This window comes from Hyperoodon ampullatus (assembly GCF_949752795.1).
Source record: "Hyperoodon ampullatus genome assembly, contig: scaffold_482, whole genome shotgun sequence".
Classification (NCBI taxonomy): Eukaryota; Metazoa; Chordata; class Mammalia; order Artiodactyla; family Ziphiidae; genus Hyperoodon; species Hyperoodon ampullatus.
Window position 1 is genome coordinate 136770 of NW_027640854.1, and position 17360 is coordinate 154129.

Here is a 17360-nt window from a genome sequence, read left to right on the forward strand (position 1 = left end):
TTATTTGTTTTTTGAATACTTAAAATTTGCATGGTTTCAAAGGTCAAAGCTATATGAAAATCTTGTCTTATTACTTAAATATATGTATCAGTGTTGATTGCATTTTGAAGAAAAATAGTGTTGAGCTATGGTGAGCATTATTAAATGTAAAAGAAAAAAACTTTTCATTTTTCTGTTAAGTCTTCTTGTGTATTTTTTCTTGAAAATGAAAGTTTTACCAGGTATAATGCACAATTACCAATTATTTCCTCCCTTTCCAAATTCTTTAGCAATCAAAAATAGAGGCTCTAAAATCAGGGATACAAGGTAAAATTCCCGCAAACCAATTGGCAGAAATGTGGTTGAAGCTGATCGATGAAGTCATAGAAGACACAAGGTATAGTGATCTTATTCGTACTTTAGAATTCCCAGCCGTGCTCACCTCCCTTAAACTGTAAGGCCTGAAGAGTCTCTAGAATTTTCTAGTGTTTGCCTGAAAAATGAATTTGAATCAGTCAAGCTTCTCAAAAGGCTGTTACTGGAAGAGTCTCTGAATCACCAGCAGGAAAAGCTCCACTTTCTGATCTGGTGCCAATTCTAAAGCAGCTGAGGGAGGCTGAGGTCCCACTCCAGGAAATAGTCCCAATGCAACCTACTGCAGGGGGTGGGGAAGGGGGGAGGGAGCTGATCTGCCTCCCAGCGGTCCTTGTGTGCCTACCGCCCCAAGAAAGGTGACTCCTGGTTCCCACAGAAAATGGGATCTGGGGGTGGGGCATTGATATTACCATTTAGAACAGCGTTCCGAATTCATAAACACAATTTTAGCAACAGCCTTTTTACTCGCTCTTTTACTGGATGCCTAATGAGTACTCTGGCCAAGCCTCCCTTAGGTGAAGCCAAAACGTTCGACCCAAGCCAGAGAAACTTTCATAACTGTGACTTAGGGTAACTGCTCAGATCTCAGGGTATTTGTAAATCAAAGGGGGAAGTGATAATTCTAAACTCATTTTAAATGTTGGCCAATAGAGCAGTGGTCAGGGAAGTTCCAAAAGAAAACCATATTCAATCCTTCTAACCAGCAGCAGGAATCAGGGCTGTCCAGCACCCCCTACCCACCACCCCAAGCGCCTAACCCAAAGTCTCCCCGTCTTCTTGTGCCCTCTAGTGGTTTAGTTAGGTAACTGTCATGCAGCTGAGATCAAAGTATTGCTGGGTGCTTGTTTAAATTCAGAGAATTTATATCTGGGTCCTAAGAGGTCATCTCTTCCAGTCCCCTTATTTTATAGATGAGAAAACAGAGGCCCAAGGAGGTGAAATGACCCATCTGAGGCCCAAAGTTGGGTTTATTAGCATAACTTCTTTTCCTGCTACATGTTTCCCACCATCAGCATCTATGTGTTGAAGGTGTTATGTGTGACCTCTGAGCCTAGCAGCTTCTGTCTATATTTTTGCCTCAAAGAATCATTTCAGGGACTTAACCCTTCCAATGCATTGTCATAATTACCAATGCAACCAAACAAAAACATTTGGTAATACTTTTCATGTAGAAAATGCCTGTGAATTTTAAGAGATATCTATTTATACTGTTTTTGAATAATCCGTTTTTTTTTTTTTTTTTTTGCGGTACGCGGGCCTCTCACTGTTGTGGCCTCTCCCATTGCAGAGCACAGGCTCCGGACGCACAGGCCCAGCAGCCGTGGCTCACGGGCCCAGCCGCTCCGCGGCATGTGGGATCCTCCCGGACCGGGGCACGAACCCGTGTCCCCTGCATCGGCAGGCGGACTCTCAACCACTGCGCCACCAGGGAAGCCCCAATAATCCGTTTTTGAAGAATCCAATTGGGCACTTTTTAATTTTAGGAAATTTGTGTTTAAGGGAAGTCATTTAGGATTTCCTTCATTTAAGAAGCTGAGTAAGGTTCTTCCCTGGTGGTCCAGTGGGTAAGACTCCTTGCTCCCAATGCAAGGGGCCTGGGTTCGATCCCTGGTCGGGGAACTAGATCCCGCATGCGTGCCGCAACTAAGAGTCCCCATGCCACAACTAAGAAGCCCTCATGCCGCAACTAGGGAGTCCGCAACTAAGAAGTCCATATGCCGCAACTAAGAAATCCGCATGGCGCCACTAAGAGTCTGCATGCCGCAACTAAGAAGGCCGCATGCTGCAACTAAAAAGATCCTGCATGCCGCAGCGAAGATCCCAAGTGCCGCAACTAAGACCTGGTGTGGCCAAATAAGTTAATAAATAAATACTAAAAAAAAAAAAAAAAAAAAAAGAAAAGAAAAGCCGGGTAAAACTCTAACCAATGAAAATTCTAGGTAGAAACAATGTGAGCAGAATTTCCTGGAATAGGTCACATCCTCACCGTGTGACCCCATCAGCAGCCCTTGTGAGAGGGGGGCCCTGGCAGAAAAAGTCTAATCCTGGCTCCAGCTCAGCTGTTCTAGTGGGAGCTTGACCTACACAAGTGGTTCTTAACGTTTTTGGGAGGTAATGGACCCCTCTGAGTACCTGATGAGATGATGACGATGATGGCAACACCATTTAGACTTTACTATGCAATAGGCATTGCTCTTAAGGCTCCCCATATATTAATTCATTTACTTCTCACCACAACCCTAAGAGGTAGTTACTATTTTCCCACATTTGAAGATGGGAAGACAAGAGATTAAGTAATTGGTCAAGATCACAGAACTAGTAAGTGGTGGAGCCAGGATTTTTACCCAGATAGTCAGCTCCAAAGCCTGTGTTCTTCATCATGATGTCATCTTCATCATGATGTCACACTGCATGTCAACACAGACAAACACTTTTCTTTATAAGTTCCAGGGATTCACAGACCTCCAGAGGCCCACCCGCAGACTGCCTAGGGGTGCATGGGTCCTAGGTTAGGAAGCCTTCCGCTAAATGATCTCTAATGTCCGTTCTCCTCCTTCATTTTGTGGGTCTGTACAGTGATCATAGGAAGCAAAAGAAGGGAAGGCCAGTTCCTCCCAACTGCTGCCACTGTTTCCATCTTCCCAGTGACTCCACGGGCCTTGGGTCAAACCCAAGGAATTGCTTTGGAATTTTCATCCCCCTGCATTCCCCATGAGAGTTAGGAGAGTCTGTCTGGCAGGTCTGCTCTTAAAGCCACATACACTCACCCTCAGCTTAGACCTGGTCACACTTTGTGGAGTCTATTAGGAAATTGATGTGGTTTGTGAGATGGGAACCAACCGTAAATGAACTTGACAGTCCTGAAGCCTAGCAAGCTCTTCTGCATATTCTCTGGTTCTTTTTCCGTTTTTAGATACACGTTGCCTCTCATAGAAGGAAAACCTAATATCACGGTTCTTGATACTCACATCCAAAAGCTGCGATCCAGAGCTCTCTCCCAGATACACGAGGCAGCTGTGAGGATGAGGTCTGAGGCCACAGAGGTGAAGTCCACACTGGCAGAAATAGAGGACTGGCTCGATAAATTAATGCAACTGACTGAAGAGGTAAGGCTTTTAAACTACACTTGACATGGAGGAGGGATTCTGTAGAAGGGCACCAGGGATAGAGATGGTAGTAGGGAAATCTAGCGCATTATCTTGCATATTGAGCAGATCTAAAGCATGATGAAATCAAGGCATTACTGGGCTGAGGTGCTAATGGATGCATCATTGAGGTCAGGGCGGAAGAAGAATTTTGAGTTGGTTGTCCTAGAAAAGTCTTCATAGTGGACAAATCATTACCAGTGTCATGGTACAATCAGAATATTTCAGTTAGAGTGATATAGTAGCAGATCTGTGTAGTACCTTTGTTTGGGATTGGGAAGACCTGGCTTTGATTCCCAGATCTACCATGTTTAACCTTGGGCAAGGTACTCAATCTCTCTAAGCCTCAGTTCCCCATATATTAAATGGAGATAAAACACAGCATTGCTTTATGAAGATTAAAGAAGGTGAAGAGCGTAAAGGCCTTAGCACAGTGTTGGGCGCACAGTGAGTGCTGGATAAATGTTGGCTGCCATTGACCTCTGTGGGTTGGAAGAACAAGGGAGTAGAAGACCCTTCCTACTGACCTTCGGAGGTGGGGGGTGGAGGGTGGGTAGTCATATATTTGTGGATAGAAATACATTTGAAAAACACACATGTGATTACAGGAAATTTTTATTTTTTACTTTATGCTTTGGTACCTTCAGAGTTTTTTTTATAGTAAACTTATATCACCTTTATAATCAGAAAAAAAGAGGTTTAAAAAGACTAAGTTAATATTTCATGTTTGGAAAATACCAAATTGTGAGGTAGAGATGCTCTATGTCCTGTGAAATACATGAAGCCTGAAACCCCTTGACTGCTGTCTATGGCTTTCTTCAAATGATGGGAGAGATAAAAGAGGGTATTTTCCAAAATTCCTCTCAGAGCTCTGTAGATAGGGCCTTTGGCAGGTGAAGCTCTTCTCCTGCTTCCCTCTTTTCCCTGTGGCCAGTCACAGGCTGCCTCCCAGCCCTGCAAGCTGTGGTCCTGGAAGAGGTGAGAGTCAGGAATTTGGGCAGAGCCCTAACCACAGTGTTTCTTTGCTAAATGGAGCCCTGAGGGTCCAGCCTGCAGGGTCTGTGGTGTCTCTGCATTTAGACTAACTATAGCTTTGCTTCCTTTTCCACCCACTCATGTGACCAGCCTCAGAACAGCATGCCTGACATCATCATCTGGATGATCCGGGGAGAGAAAAGATTGGCCTACGCACGCATTCCCGCGCATCAGGTTTTATACTCCACCAGTGGTGACAATGCATCTGGGAAATACTGTGGGAAAACCCAAACCATCTTTCTGAAGGTATGGCTTCGTCACTGTGTAATGTGAAATACTTAAGTGCAAAACCCATATTCCCAAGAAGGGCTGATTTATATTATTTGCCAGTCATTGAATGGCTAGGGCAATTGTGATCCATTTCAGCCTATTCTGGCACTTCCTCTAGGGTGGTAATTCCCAGAGTGGCCTGAGGTCTGCTGGCTTCAAACAAGGACACTTCCATAGAAGTCTCTGTGACACTAATATTAATATGGCATTGTGAATGCTTTGCTTTCTGGAATGATTTTCCACTTCTAATGTCTAATGTGAAGCAATGCCTCTCTTCCTTTCTAGTGAGCGTTTGGGAAGCAGGAAAAAAAGGGAAGGTAATATAGATAGTCCATGGAATCTATACCCTAACCAAATGGGTCCTCAAATTGAAAAATTTTGAGAATTACTATTTTAGGACCAGGGTTCTTAACATTTTTTGGAGTCCTAGACTCCTTTAAGAGCCTGATGAAAGCTACTGGCCCTCTCTTCCAAAAGAATGCACATCTCCAATGCATCCAATATTTTGCACCCAATTCAGGGGCTTCGTAGAACCCATAAATCCATCCCAGGACCCTGGATTAAGAACTTCTCTTATGTGCCTAAGGAGAACCAGAGGAGGGCCTGGGGATGGAAACAAAGAGATCCAAATACTTGCCAGATGCAAGTTTTTCATCCCTCTCCCTGCCAGACTCCAACCGAGTTCCTTGGAATTTCAGGGAGAGGAAAAAAATTCAAAAGGAGAAAAAGCAGTCAGGGGAGAATGTTCTCTTAAAACAGGGAGATATTTTCCTCTTTAATCAAGAGGGTGAAAATAGAACCAGAATGATTATCTTCTTTCAAGTGTCTCTTGGTGGAATAAATTTTACTTAAGATAGAACCACAGTTATAATTGACCTCAGCAGTGCGTGGAAGCAAACTGATTAATAAACGAAACTTCACAGGGGGTGAGAGAGCTCTGTAGAGAGGGCCTTTGGCAGGTGATGCTCCCCTTCTGCTTCCCTCTTTTCCCTGTGGCCAGTCACAGGCTGCCTCCCAGCCCTGCAAGCTGTCGTCCTAGAAGATGTGAGTGTCAGGAATTTGGGCAGAGCCCTAACCACAGTGTTTCTTTGCCAAATGCAGCCCTGAGGGTCCAGCCTGCAGTGGTATTCTCTGCATTAGGTTTCCGAACTCAGTGGATAAACAGCAAAATGCTTTTAAGAGAATGTTGTATGTATTTATTGATTTTGTTAATACTCATTGTCCAGTTTAGGGAGTTATTTAATTCAGTGGGTTTTTTGTTGGTCTTAGGGCCCCTTTCTCTCTTAAAAAAGTCATTGGAGACCCCAGAGAGCATTTGTGTATGTGGGTTACGTCTATCAATATTTACTGTAATAGAAATTAAAACTGACATTAAAAAGTATTTATGAATATATTTTAAAATAAACAATAATAAACCCATTATAGGTTAACATAAACTATATATTTTTATAAAATATAACTATTTCCTTTTAAAAATCAGAGAGCAGAGTGATACTGTTTTGCATTTTTGCAAACCTGGCTTCACAGAAATATAACTGGATTCTCAAAACTGCTTCTACGTTTCGTCCGATGGACTAAGTTGCTTGGTTGAAGTATATGAAGAGAATCTGGCCTCACACAGATATGTATTTGGAAAAGGGAGGAGTATCTTAATAACTTTTTCAGATAATTATGGGTACTCATCTTTGACACAATACCAAACTCAAGTGGTAGCTTTTAAAAGGTTAATTGCAGTGTGGAATCTGACCTATATCAGTGAACTTTTCATTCTCTGCTACCTTAAAATCCATTGGTCTATCTTGTACTTTGAATGGCTCTTTTAGCCATGCATGATTTTGTAACATTAAGCATTCATTTGGAAAATATTGATTCACTGAGTTATGCAAATCTTCCTAATGTTGACACATTTCATCATACAGTATTTTTAAAAATCACATTCATTGGGACTTCCTTGGTGGCACAGTGGTTAAGAATCCGCCTGCCAATGCAGGGGACACGGGTTCAAGCCCTGGTCCGGGAGGGTCCCACATACTACAGAGCAACTCAGCCTGTGTGCCACAACTACTGAGCCTGTGCCCTAGAGCCCGTGAGCCACAACTACTGAGCCTGCATGCCACAACTACTGAAGCCCGCACGCCTAGAGCCTGTGCTCCGCAACAAGAGAAGCCACCGCAATAAGCCCGCGCACCGCAACAGAGTAGCCCCCGCTCACTGCAAGTAGAGAAAAGCCCACGCGCAGCAACAAAGACCCAAAGCAGCCAAAAATAAACAAATAAAATAAATAAATAAAAAGAAAAAAAATCACATTCATTGATATCACTTACAAGAAAAGCCCTTATGTATTGGGATGCTATCAAGCTCACCCACTGAGACAGAAACAAATTTTCCAAAATTCTAATTTTAACTTGAAACCTTGAATTTTATCATTGCAACAAAATACAGTCACCTATTATCCTTGAAATGACAGGCTCACTTTGTTTATTTTCAAGAAATTGTCTGCCCCATATATCCAAGTATGAATAACCATATTTGTCAGCCAATCACTGTTTTAGGAAGGAACGGTATTCTATTTAAAAAAAAAAAAAAAAAAAGGCTAGTTCAGTTCACAGCTCAATTGCATAAGTTTTTTTCTCAGAACATACACTAATATGCAGCAGAATTTCATCACACAGAATATTAAAAAGACATGTATTCAGGGATCACAATTTAGGATTAGCCATTTTTACTGCTTTATCAAAGTAATTAATAAGTAAAACTGGCATTTTGTTTTCTTCACTGAGAGTGATGAAGAAAACTATTACTACCAGTGCAGTTCGGTGTTACTGTCTTGATTCCTGCTGCAGTGCTTGGAGTTTTATCCACCATTGCTTTTGCACCATCAATGCAAATGTCAATACAGTGAAAAAAGCAAGTAACATCCTAGTATTATTAGGAAAATAGTTTTGACCTTGTGAGCCTCCTGAAAAGGTCTCAGGGACACCCAGGGGTTCCTGCTCTACTTGTTATTTTTTTTTTTTTTTTTTTTTTTTTTTTTTTTGTTGCTGTACGTGGGCCTCTCCTGTTGTGGCGTCTCCCGTTGCGGAGCACAGGCTCCGGACGCGCAGGCTCAGCGGCCATGGCCCACGGGCCCAGCCGCTCCGCGGCACGTGGGATCTTCCCAGACCGGGGCACGAACGCACGTCCCCTGCATCGGCAGGCGGACTCTCAACCACTGCGCCACCAGGGAAGCCCTCTACTTGTTATTTTAATCTTTGCAGAAGGGTTATTTGGAAATATTTTAACTGCACAAACAAAGTTAGACTGCTGAAAACAATGATTAGATGTTCAGTCTACTTTTGTTTTGAGCTTAATGCACAGCCTGTACTGTGCCCAGCATAACGGGTCATGTTATTGTGCATTTCACAGTACCCACAGGAAAAAAACAATGGACCAAAGGTGCCTGTGGAGTTGCGTGTGAACATCTGGCTGGGCTTAAGTGCTGTTGAGAAGAAGTTCAATAGCTTCGCAGAAGGAACATTCACCGTCTTTGCTGAAATGGTACATTTAATGACATCACTCTTTTCCTCTTTGTGTGGGAGTACTTTACTTTTCATCCTAAGGGAAAATATTCAGATGTCAAACCAGCCACCCATAATCGCTACCTTTTAAAACCCCACATTCAAGGGCCCTTAACAAAGGGGGTAGGGAAAGATTGACTGGAGGTCTACACTGGGACACCCCAGAGTGATTCACACACAAGCAACCCAGGAGTGAGGACGCTTGAGAGGTGCCGACCTTGAGAAGCCTGATTGGGGTCTGGAGTGGTTTTTTTTTTAATTGAAAATATAGTTGATTTACAATATTGTGTTAATTTCTACTCTACAGCAAAGTGTCTGGAGTCTTTAAACCACAGAAGACTCAATCCTCAGTTGGGGAAGCCTCAGAGGGGTTTGCCCAAGGGCAAAGAAAATGCTGCCTGGATACTTGAAAAACAATAGAGATAATTTGTAAATCCTTCACTGAGTTAAAAATCCATTTAGCTAATTAGAAATCTCATTAGAGTTAAACCAATGAAAATAATTTTCACAAACTTTTACAGCTAAAAGTGGCATTAGTTGGATTTTTTTTACTGAAAGTACTTATTGTTGTAAATTTATTAGATATATTCAGTGGGTCTCTTCTGACAATTTTCAGATGAGCTCCATTCTTTTACAGATAGGCCTTCATGCTCAAATAATTGGGGAGAAGACTATCTTCATTCTAGCTAATTTGTAATTGTGTTTCTGCTGCCCACCACTATGCCTGACCACTGGTTTAGGATTGTGGTTCTGATGTGCTTGCTGGGCAAGAAAACCCATGGCCATCTTTTAGTTTTGCTTTTTTAAATTTAACAGTGCCTGGCACATAGTAGGCTCCTATAAATATTTATTAAATAAATAAATGACGACAGAATTCATCCATCCATCCATCCACCCATCCAAGCTTTTAGGGAGTGGTGGCTTTATGTCGGGCACAGAGGCAGAGGCTGAAGATGATGAAGCAGCCAAGCCCTGTCCTCAAGGATCTCAAAATCTATCACAATGATAAAACTGGGTGTCTTGTTAAAAAGAATCCCACCCCGAGGACTGTGATTCTGTAGCTGAGTTAGGGATTAGCACCTGCAATGTGGGTGGATACAGGGCATTGCGGTCCACTTTGAGAAGCAGTGAAACCCATGGGAAGCACAAAGTCCTTAGGATGCAAGCTTTGAAGTGCGACTGGAGAGAAATAGAGGGTGGGCTGGAGGCCTCAGGGGAGGTCCTGAGTCACAGATGTTGATGGTCAGTCATCTGGGTGGTGTGGAGGGGGTATCAGAGCACATGTGGGAGGGGCTCGCTTCTGCCCTCCTGTGGGATTTCTTGGCATCCACCTGCCCTACAGCTCTGTGGCTGGGGCCCAGAGAAGCTAGCACTGAGCAAGGAACAACCCTTCCTCTGTTTCCCACTTCCACATCCTTCCTTGCATAGAGCGAACTCTAGTTTCAACAGGTGTAGAGATGATCCACCCATTTTAGTTGTTTTGCATGACTCTAGTTTCTCCAAATTCTAACAGCCTCTGAGTACCAGAAGGAGCACATTAATGACAGTAATGGAAATTTCACTGGTTCTTGCCTTCCTGGGCTAATACCAGACCTCAGTTCTCTTCAAAAATTCCCCCCCCCCCAATTTCTGGAGGTCTCACTAGTGCTGTCTTAGACATTGCTCTGAGCTTTAGGCACAAGGGGCTGTGAGACTTGGGGGCACATGCATGGCTTCTTTGGTTTCCAAGTGACAAGGACACAGAGTGGAGGAGCAGTTCCTGCCACTTCTACTTGGAAGCCAGCATGGCTGTAGTATAATCCAGGTGAGGACCTTGGCATGGACAAGAGGGCAGCAGCAGCAGTGGAGATGGGAGCCTCATGTGGCTTTGAGGCCTTTAACTAGCAGCTGTGGGGCGGGACCATTAGCACACGTGAAGCACCTCAGAGACCTCCAGTTTCCTCATCAGGCCCCTGCCCAAACTTCTTCCATCATCCTTCAGCCAAAAACTCCCCTGCTGCTATGCAAATTGTCTTCTCAGTGAGCTCATCAGCAGACAAACAAAGATATCAGCTTGGACCCAAACAGAGACTCTCACCACTGGCAAATCTCAACCCTCTTTATGGTTGACATAGTGAAAAACAGACCATTGTAGATTTTATAAATTCTATCTTAGAAAGGAATGCCCTGTAAACCTGGGTCTGCCATTGCCACAAAACCTGCTTCCAGAAAGGTCTTGGTCTACTCACCATACTCCAGAGGGGATGAAGGCTCAGAATTTTTAGGCCACATAAAAGCTGGGTGCTAAAGGACCTTCTGCCCAGGAAATGTACCATTAATTATAATATTGTTTCTGTGGGGAAATGTGCCCAACTTCTCGGCAGCAGACTTATACATAAAGTTTTAGAAGACTACATGTTCATAAATTGAGGACTTTTGTAGGTATCTAAAAGATTAGGTTTGGAGCACTATTTGGAGCCATTGAAAATAATGGTAGAAACAACTAGCATGATATATCAATGTTTACAAAGCACTTTCACAATCATTTGTACATTTGAACTTCAGAACAACCCTATGAGAAAGGTAGTATTATCCTCAGTTTACAGATGAGAACACTGAGTCTTAGAAAGATGAATGATTTACCGAAGTTGCATAATCAGCAACAGCACAACTTAGGTTTCTCTCCATATATACCTTCTGAATATAAAGCTTTTTCACTTTTCCTCATTGTTTAGCCTAGGTCCTAGATGGACTTGAAAATTTATGTGTTGGCTTTATTTCTTGCTCCCTGATGATGTTTCTCCAATTTCTTTTTAATAGTATGAAAATCAAGCTCTTATGTTTGGAAAATGGGGCACTTCTGGATTAGTGGGTCGTCATAAATTTTCTGATGTCACAGGAAAAATAAAACTCAAGAGGGAATTCTTTTTGCCTCCAAAAGGCTGGGAATGGGAAGGAGATTGGATAGTTGATCCTGAAAAAAGGTAAGTTTTTCATTTTCTGAGAAAAAGGATGGTAATGAAGTCTTTTCCTTAGAAATTGCTAAGTGAATCTTCTCCATCATCATTCTTGATCATATTTACATAACACCCACTGAGCAGAAGTAAGTCCACAGAAACTCACAGAAACTTGAAAGATGTTGTCAATGTCCCATAATAAAACAAAAAAGTATTAAAAGCACCTGGTACTATTATTGAGAACTTATGACATGTGAATGTGTGAAGCAGTGGGCTAAACACACGCATCATCTTACTGAATCTGGATTGCAGTCCTACAAGATAGGTGGTGTCAGAAATCATGAGGAGTCTGAGATTTTTATCCTACTTGTAAGCTAGCAAGGTCACCTGCCACAGTTTCGTGGATGTTGGCAGGAGACACAAGACTCCTAAAGCAGAGACAAAGGAGTCTATTGCCCATAGCAAATAGTAGTGTCAGAGTATCAACATTTGCTCCTGTTCTCCAAGCCCCAATGCCCACAGGGTGACAAAAAGAGGGCCAGGTGACACTTGCACATGAAGTGGATTGTATAATAGGAAAGGAACCCTGAGCTTAGGGCACCTGAATCCTTTATAATGGGTAGGTAGTAAGCATGCTGGCCCTTTGCTCTGGAGAGAAACACTATGTCTTCCGAGGTTGTTCCTCATATAAACATCCTTGAGAAGATAGTCTGTAACAAAGGTCATGGAGCCTGTGTTTAGACTCACAAAGAATTATCTCCCAACATAAAATAGTATTATCTCCACTTTACAGATGAAACTGAGACCTAGAGGGACTAAGTCACTTGTCCAAAGGCACACAGACTGTGGGTGAGTGGTGTAGACAGGGCTAGAACCCAAATCTAGCCTGGGCACCAAAACCAGCTCTCAACTGTTATGCTGGAATGTCTGCAGGAAACAGTAGAGGGCATCATTTAAGTGGATGAATTGTATGGTATGTGAATTATATGTCAAAGGCTATTATTAAACAGGAAGAAAGAAACAGTACAGGGGGCAAGCATGTGTCCCCTGGAGTCTGGAGGAAATGAAAGCCTGGTTTCTACGTGTTGCCAAAAGCACTGGAACCAGAATGCCCTCTTTTCTCCAGCTCAGGACAGTGTACTTGTGTTTGGAGGAAACACGCTTGTGAAGTTGGATTTTAAGACCTTAAACTAGAGTTTGCTCTCTCTGTCCACATTTGTTTCCCATAATGACACAGGATTAGGGAAGGAAGGAAAGAAGTGTGCTGGGTCTGGTCTGTTAAGACCCAGTGTCTGCACATGATTGCTTTTAACCCATGACAGCTTGCTTTGGATGGAGTTGGGGTTGCTGGTGAGGGGAAGGGAAATGGGATTTCAATTGGAAAGAAGGAAGGAAGGTTAGTGAGGGCAGGGAAAGGCCAGGGGAATTGGGACTGGAAAAGCAGGTCAGAGCCTGTCGGAGCTGGATGGGACCCCATAGGTGGCAGCCAGTTCTGTTCTCCTTCTCTGGGGCCCAGAGAAGTGACGGACAAGCCCAACTGATACAAAGGGTGGGAACTTCCTGTTTTCTGATTTCTTTCCAGTGCTTGATTCTAGGGAAGGATACAGCAGGGGAAAGAGGTAGAGACAGTAAAAGGGAAAAAGAAACCTCACTTGAGTGGATACCTGGCAGAAGACTTAAGTCAAAGTTGGAACCTCTGTACTTTCTTCTCTGGGTTGTCAAAATAGTTCCAAATCCAAGAGGAAAATTGGCATGGCAGGGAGTCAGTATGGATTTCTCAAGTGCCCAAATGGACTTTGGAGTCTTAAATGACCTGGTTTGGCTGTCATCCCTACCTAGGAACTATCCAGAAAATGTAAACTCCTCCCTTCAGTTTGTGTTACGTAGACCAAGCAAGCCATGAGTAAAAGTTTCCACACTAGGCCCCAGGAGACCGTCTCCATTCCATTTTTTAAAATAGGTAGAAAGAGGGAAGATGACTCTTTATTCTTTTGAACTGTTAGCCAAGAGTCTTGCTGAGAAAATGCTGAATGGCCCTGACCTGACACAGAAACAGAAGACTGGTCCCTAGAAGAAGCTGCCCACAATGCTGTTTTCCCAGTCCCCACCCTAATTACTGGGCAGGAGCAACTCTGCTAATTTGAAAAGTTCTCTGTAATTTAGGGCTCATTGTTCCAGCGGCCCCCCTTCAAAGGAATGTCAAAAGCTATTAGTACAAAGAAGAGTTTGGAGTGGAGAACCCAACGGGGTAGGGCGAGGAGGGAACGGGGGCCACCCCCAGGGTGTAGATGTCTCCCCGCCATTGGAAATAGATGGGGTGGTCGGTGACCACCTTTGGTAATGTTTCTCCTTTGGTAACGTGAGCCTCCTGTCCCTCAGCTTGCTGACCGAGGCGGATGCGGGTCACACAGAGTTCACAGATGAATTGTATCAGAACGAGAGTCGCTACCCCCGGGGCCAGTGGAAGCCAGCAGAGGACACCTACACGGATGCGGTGAGCACAGCTCCGGGGTATAAGCCCTCCTGAGTGAGCTGGGAGAAACCATCGCTGGATCACCAACCACAAGGCGGAGCTGCCTGGTCCCTTCTGCTCCATCTCATGTCATAAAGCTTTCCCTTTATAACTGGAGCCTCCAAAGCGCATCTGTAATTGATTCCTATAGGAAAGACATGGGGCCTATTTAACTAGATGTTGGTACATGGTAAAGTCTGGGTTGTGAAATTTTTTTTACTATATTTATTATGGAACTAGTTTTTAAAATCATAACAGATTGAATGCTCATGTCTTTAGAATAGTCAAACAGCATAAAAGGAAATTAAAAGTAATTCTTCTCCCTGATCCATATCCCATCCCCACCCCCAGAGATAACCATTGAACCACTGATAGCAGTTTTCTGTTCCTATACAAATATATAACTTCTTTTTTTCCCCACCTGAATAGAGTTGTATTATATGCACAGTTCTGCAACTTGTATTTTTCACATAATATATCTAGGACATCTTTTGATATCAATACATATAGATCTATGAGCCATTTAAAAAATTCCTACAGAGTGTTTTATTATATGTACCCCTCTATAATTTATTTAACTAATCCTCTCCTTGTGGATATTCAGGGGTTTTCCCCCCAGTCTTTGTTTTTTATAAACAATGTGACAATGAACATCCTTATACATACATTCTTATTCACTTATGAAAGTTTATCTGTAGGAGAGGCACCTGTTGGCTTGGTCAAGGTTTCAATGCATATAAAAATTTGACAAATATTGGCAAACTACTTTCAAAGAGGTTGTACAAATTTATATTTCTAGCAATAGCATAGGGGATTGTTTTTCTAGACACCCTCCCACTTTAACATCTTTGTCAGTACATGAATAGATGGTATCCTGTCGTTATTTCAATTTTCACACTCTTAAAGTGAAGCTGACTATTTTTCTATGTTTACGGACCTCCTTTATTTCCTTTACTATGAACTTTTTTCATAACTCTGTCAGTTTCAATGCAGAACTTAAGTCAATATTTCATGTAAACTTTGCTCAGTCTTACATGATTAGCATCTACAACCTCCTGTAGCATTACCCCATTCTTGAAAACATGTGGTTTTCATGCTTTATCCATCTCTGATGGGTTCTCTGCAATATAACCCCTCATAAAGAGTTGCATCATTTCATAACATTAAGTTGAACCATATGAAATTGCTGATATTTGATCATTTTTGACCTACAAAAACAATTTCCCATGGTTTAACATAACATATTCCCTAATAGTGGAAGCAGAAAGTATTCTTTAAAAATCTAGTTATTGTTCAACAATCGTGTATAAATAAAGATTACGGCTTTTTCTGAGAAAGATTGATGTGTATGATGGTATTGAAATGAGTGAGTCTATAGTTAAGTGTGAGGAATTCTATCTCACCTTTGCATCTTATTTAACACACTGTGGCTTCTTTTTCTCTCTTTTTTTTTTTTTTTTTAAGAACGGTGATAAAGCAGCATCACCCAGCGAGCTCACTTGCCCTCCAGGTTGGGAATGGGAAGATGATGCATGGATCTATGACATTAATCGTGCAGTGGATGAGAGAGGTAACATTTCAGACCTATTACCTGACCAGGGACCCTCCAGCAATGCCTTGGTTAAAGTCAGGTTTCCTTGGGAGGGAGGAGTCTCACGCCCCTTCGTCTAAGATGACCAGGTCAGGTGGTGTTACCTGTGACTATTCAGACGCAAAATCTGAAGGACAAGCAACTACTTGGACAGGTGCAGGGTGGGGTCTGTCAAGAATGAAAGATACAAAGTAACAGGATGCCGGGTGGCTGGACTTTGAGATGCCGGGGATCCAATGAGAATTTGGGAGGGGACTGGAGTTTGGAGCTTCTCTAGTCTAACCACAGCATATCCTCCCTGGGAACATCACACTCGGGACCCCTAGCTCAGAAAGAAGAACTGCAAAATGCCTTAAAAGTCACCCTACTCAGCAATAATGCAGATTATTGACATAGCTTCTGGTAATGATATTTATCCTTTTGTTTAAAAAAAAAATTATTTATTTATTTATTTTGGCTGCATTTGGTCTTCGTTGCTGTGCACGGGCTTTCTCTAGTTGTGGTGAGCGGGGGCTACTCTTTGTTGCGGTGCGCGGGCTTCTCATTGCCGTGGCTTCTCTTATTCTGGAGCACGGGCTCCAGGCTCACGAGCTTCAGTAGTTGTGGCATGCGGGCTCAGTAGTTGTGGCTCTCAGGCTCTAGAGCGCAGGCTCAGTCAGTAGTTGTGGCGCACGGGCTCAGTTGCTCTGCAGCATGTGAGATCTTCCCAGACCAGGGCTCGAACCCATGTCCCCTGCATTGGCAGGCAGATTCTTAACCACTGCACCACCAGGGAAGTCAGATATTTACCCTTTTCTACAAATAGTAATCTAAAGTTAAATGAACTAGAACATTTAGAATTATCAAGAGAGAAAATTTGACTTTTAAATTTCTTACAAGAGGGAATAGTACACACGAAAGAACTAGCATTGATAAGGAAGGTTTCAAATAGATTATGTTTCTTGATGATCTTGATGCACACACCGGGCCTTTTAATAATAGTTAGTTTTTTGAGTGCAAACTATATGCTAATCATGGTCCTAGTGCTTTGCATACATTATTTTGATTAATTCTTTTGAAAAAGGTATATTTTACCTTTCTGCTGGGGAAATTGGACCATCAGCAGGTTTACTAACTTGCAAGAAACTTTAAAAGTAAACAGCCCCCATGTAGTGATGCAGGGGTTTGAACACAGGCTGTTGACTACACAGGCCATGCCCTTCATCACTGTCCCCAGATGCCTCTTGCATTGTGCTTTACTCTTAGATGCACTCAATTACCATGAATGACTGGAAGTAGAAACATGGAGGAGAACCCCAGGGTCGCAGAGGAAGCTTCTTGAAGAGGGATCCAGGGGAATGGGGCTGTATTCAGTTTGGCTGATGGCAGCAAAGTGATAGGAGCAGTGGCGTTCAGTCATGACAGTGGAGAATGTTGCGGAGCAGAGAGTGACCAAATGACTCCTGGAACTTTATTTGGCAATCTGACAAGTGCATCTCTCTTGGATAACCATTCACAACCTCTGTTCCAGGCTGGGAGTATGGAATTATCATTCCTCCTGATAATAAGCCCAAATCCTGGGTTGCAGCAGAAAAAATGTATCATACTCATAGACGCCGAAGGCTGGTCCGAAAACGCAAGAAAGATTTAACACAAACCACTGCAAGTACTGCAAGGGTAAGAGGAGCAGTGGGAGGGAGCTGGGGGCTCCACCTTCCAGACCACACAGAACCACGGTTAACTTGGCGACTTCTACAGGAACCATTTGCCAGTCAAGGGCCTGATGCCCTGCTCAAGGGTTATAAAAGTGTATCCCCACCCCAAACCTGCTGTTTTAGGAACTCTGGGGGTGGAGCCCAGCATTCCGTGTTTCAGTAAGTCTTCCAGGTGATTCTGAAGCAGGCTAAATAATGAGAACCACTCAAGAGGCAGTACTAGAAACAAATTATTTTGGTAACATAATGTAGTAGTGGCAATAGC

At 43.0% G+C, this 17360-nt stretch overlaps 1 protein-coding gene across 1 annotated transcript in view; it reads left to right on the forward strand.

The window, feature by feature from the left end:
- The window catches only part of LOC307070017 (myoferlin), a gene marked incomplete at both ends in the record, with an annotated part of 138473 nt that overhangs the window by 93529 nt on the left and 27584 nt on the right, over nucleotides 1-17360 (forward strand). Inside the window, 8 exons of the mRNA XM_079728635.1 lie at nucleotides 270-376; nucleotides 3269-3461; nucleotides 4626-4781; nucleotides 8211-8342; nucleotides 11162-11325; nucleotides 13678-13792; nucleotides 15275-15380; nucleotides 16912-17057. Of these exons, the coding sequence (XP_079584761.1) occupies nucleotides 270-376; nucleotides 3269-3461; nucleotides 4626-4781; nucleotides 8211-8342; nucleotides 11162-11325; nucleotides 13678-13792; nucleotides 15275-15380; nucleotides 16912-17057 (1119 nt within the window). The remainder of the gene's footprint in view (nucleotides 1-269; nucleotides 377-3268; nucleotides 3462-4625; nucleotides 4782-8210; nucleotides 8343-11161; nucleotides 11326-13677; nucleotides 13793-15274; nucleotides 15381-16911; nucleotides 17058-17360) is intronic.